Here is a 3,253-nt window from a genome sequence, read left to right as displayed (position 1 = left end):
TTCTTGGTAATCGTTAAGGAGACATAGGACCACCTTATTTTGCATTTTTTCCTTGCTTTAGCCCTTCATGGAATTCTTCATGTACTCTCGAATTGTGTTTTCAAGTTAGTGTTTTTCATTTCTTTTAAATATGGTAAAAAGTGCTTTAAAAAGCGGTGTTTGTTCATGGACAGCCAGTATCTTGCTGTGCATGAAGACCGATGGACGCCATCTTAGAGCGCCATATACGATCGAAATTACCCTCGCAGGCCTAATTAAACAAACCTATCCTAAACTTTCATAACAACCCAACTTTATTTCTCCTAACGTTACCTAACCTATTTGAGACTAACCTAACCAATTTTATGCTAACCCAACCAAACTTATCCTAATCTGTGCGCGAAGACTGACAAACGCCATCTTAGAATGCTATTTTTCAGCGAAATTGCCGTTTATCAGTGCTTATTTACCCAAACCTAACATAAATTTTCGTAATTCAACCCTGCCTTATTTATCCCTAACTTGTTTTAAGCTAACCTAACCAGTTTTAAGGTAACCTAACCAAATTTATCCTAACCTAACCTGACCTATCTCCAGCGCTATCATATTTACAACATGATTGAAAAGTTTACTACTATAATAGTATATAAAGTATACGTACAAATAAGTGCTGATATATAAAAAAATGACGGAAAATTATTTTACTTTGGTGCTGATTGACATCGTCTGGATAAGAATAGTCACGGCGACTCCCACGGGAGCACTTCCGACGTACCAACTGGTCACGCAGGGCTACCAACCACCCCCTTTCCCTTAATGTTCTCTTAGCATACCATGTAAAAATGTGCTTTCCTTAGTGTGTAAAGTAGGGACCAATATAGGGCCTCTCCATATGTGTTTAAGCATACGGCCGTTGGTTCTTGGTGTTGTGTTAGGGCCTTCGTTTCCGAGGGGGTCGGAGGAGCCCTTCTGGTGGCTTATGGAGCAGATGTCTTGGCTAGATGCGATGCAGTTGCCTGGACTTCCTTAAGAACACCAAGTGAATGACAGGATACCTTAGGGGATTGTTCAGACCCACACCTCCAAGGAGTACTGGCAGAGTGAAGTCTCGTACAGCCAAGATAGACAGATGATCCCTCAATTCTGTGCGCATGGAGTGAAATCTTGGACAGTGCAAAAGAAAGTGGGCAATTGTTTCCTCTTGACCTCTGCACCACTGGCAGTAAGGGTCCGGCGCCAGGCGTAGGCGGTGGAGATGGGACGCCAGACCAACATGTCCAATGCGCAGTCTGGTGAGTGCCACGTCCAAGGCACGAGCAGTGGAATGGGCCCAAGGGTGACAAGAGGAGTCCATGCGGTAAGCCCCTAAGGTGGAGGAGGGGAGCTCTGCTGCCAAGTCTGAGTCCCAGGCCTTTCCACTAGCAACCGTCAGAACCCTGCTACAAGTTGCCTCTTGAAGTGGGAGAGTCTCCACTGCTGCTGAGGTCAAAGCCAGCCTTGCAGCCTTGTCAACAATCTCATTGCCCCTGATGCCCACATGAGATGGTATCCACTGTAGGCAGAGTACCCAATTCTCCTGGAGAAGTTGACTCAGCAGGGTCTGGATCTCATAGAGGAGATGTCTCGCTGACTGTGCCTTGGGGGACACAATAAGGTGCAATGCAGCCAGACAGTCTGTATAAATGACCACCTTCTGGGGTTGGAGATGTGCCTTGATGAAGGCCAAGGCCTTGAAGAGAGCGAAAAGTTCCGCTGTGACACTTATCATGAAGTGCAGCCAAGCACCATGTTTGGCAGAGGGAAAGGTCCACTAAGTATATTGCCGCGGCAGATGCTGCGGGTGTTGTGGTGTGTGAACCGTCAGTAAATACTTCAAAGTATCCCGCATACACCGTCTCCGACAGCTCCCTGTACAATGCTGGTGCTAGATGTCCATCTCGAGATTTGTCAAAAGTCTCCGACAGGCAGAATGATACTAGAAGTGAGGTACCTCCAAGGTGGTGTTGGGGGCAATGAGGGGCAGGGCTGACAGAGTGGTGGTGGCAGCGAGAGGGACCTGTACGCCCAGAGAGCCCTGATCAAGAGTGGCTGGTGGGACCTCACAGGCCAAGCAGGATGTGACAAAATGACACCCGCCTCCTCGAAGAGCACTGGCAGAGGGTGGTGGCAGGAGTGTTGTATGGCCTGGTAGCGGCGGCAAACGAGCTTCGACCTGGTGACATGTAGAGGAGGGACACCACTCTCCGCCTGCAAGGACAGCACGGGGGAAGAACAAAATGCGCCCAGGGCAATGCGTAGGGCGGCGTTTTAAATCGGGTCAAGTTTTCGCTACTGAGTGGAGGATGCTGAACCATAAACTAAGCACCCGTAGTTGATCTTTCCCAAGATGGCAGCACGGTAGTAGCCTAAAAGAAGGTCACGGTTGGCACCCCATTTAAACCCTGCAACGCCCTTCATGACGTCTAGCCTCTTGGCGGAGGATGTTCGGAGGTATTCTATGTGGTGACGCCACGTAAGGACTAGCCCATCCAGATGAAGTCCCAAGAAGGTGTGAGTACGGACTACAGGAGGAGATTCAGTGCCTATTCTGACCACCGGCTGAGATGGCATGTGGCACAAGGTGAAGGCCATCATGGCACACTTTGACACACCGATCTCCAGATCCCATTGGTGAACCCAGGGCCCGTACTTATAAAACACTAAGACAGTCATAAGGCGAAAGTCTGTCCTAATTCATAGGAGCGAGTCATAAGTCCTTATGTTCGACTTAAACTGAGTCATAGCTTAAGACCCCTCCCGCGTGGTTATAGCGCTTCGGACGCGGCTTATGACTCGATCATAACAGTAAAGATGGCCGCCGCACCACACCAACAACAAATTCGCCAGCGCCAACCAAGACGTTTTTGTGAAAGGAAAGATGTGCTTAACGAGCTAAGTGATGCAGAACTGGTCATGAGATGTCGTTTGGACCGTGCAGGCATAATTTTTGTGACCGATTTGGTGCAGGAGACACTAACAAGACCAATGGCAAGAAACAAAGCTTTAACAACTGTTTCAGCTTATATGTGGCATCGGGGATCCAATTTTGCTTCCTGGAATGTTTGCATGTTACACTGTTGGAGTTCTCCATGCTTGGATGGCAGTGGTGGTGTTTACAGGGTGGTGTGGAGAGGCAACATGTCCTTATCCACAACACAGTGGTAAATTAATAATTCCTCAAAAATGACATTAATCTGTTTAATTTACCCTGAAAACATTTAACAAAATATTGTAG

The 3,253-nt window shown here is 47.8% G+C and overlaps 1 protein-coding gene across 1 annotated transcript; it reads right to left on the bottom strand.

The window, feature by feature from the left end:
• Nucleotides 1–976: 976 nt before the first annotated feature.
• On the bottom strand, nt 977–1,747 carry LOC145412854 (uncharacterized). The gene has a single exon (XM_080282653.1). The coding sequence runs from the start codon at nt 1,745–1,747 to the stop codon at nt 977–979; it is 771 nt and encodes a 256-aa protein (XP_080138779.1).
• Between the last annotated feature and the right edge of the window lie 1,506 nt (nt 1,748–3,253).

The sequence above is a fragment of the Coenobita brevimanus genome, chromosome 94 (genome assembly GCF_032717465.1).
Source record: "Coenobita brevimanus isolate Jiangsu-jjx chromosome 94, ASM3271746v2, whole genome shotgun sequence".
Classification (NCBI taxonomy): Eukaryota; Metazoa; Arthropoda; class Malacostraca; order Decapoda; family Coenobitidae; genus Coenobita; species Coenobita brevimanus.
The sequence above is the reverse complement of the archived record's forward strand: the minus strand, read 5'-3'. Positions and strand labels throughout refer to the sequence as shown.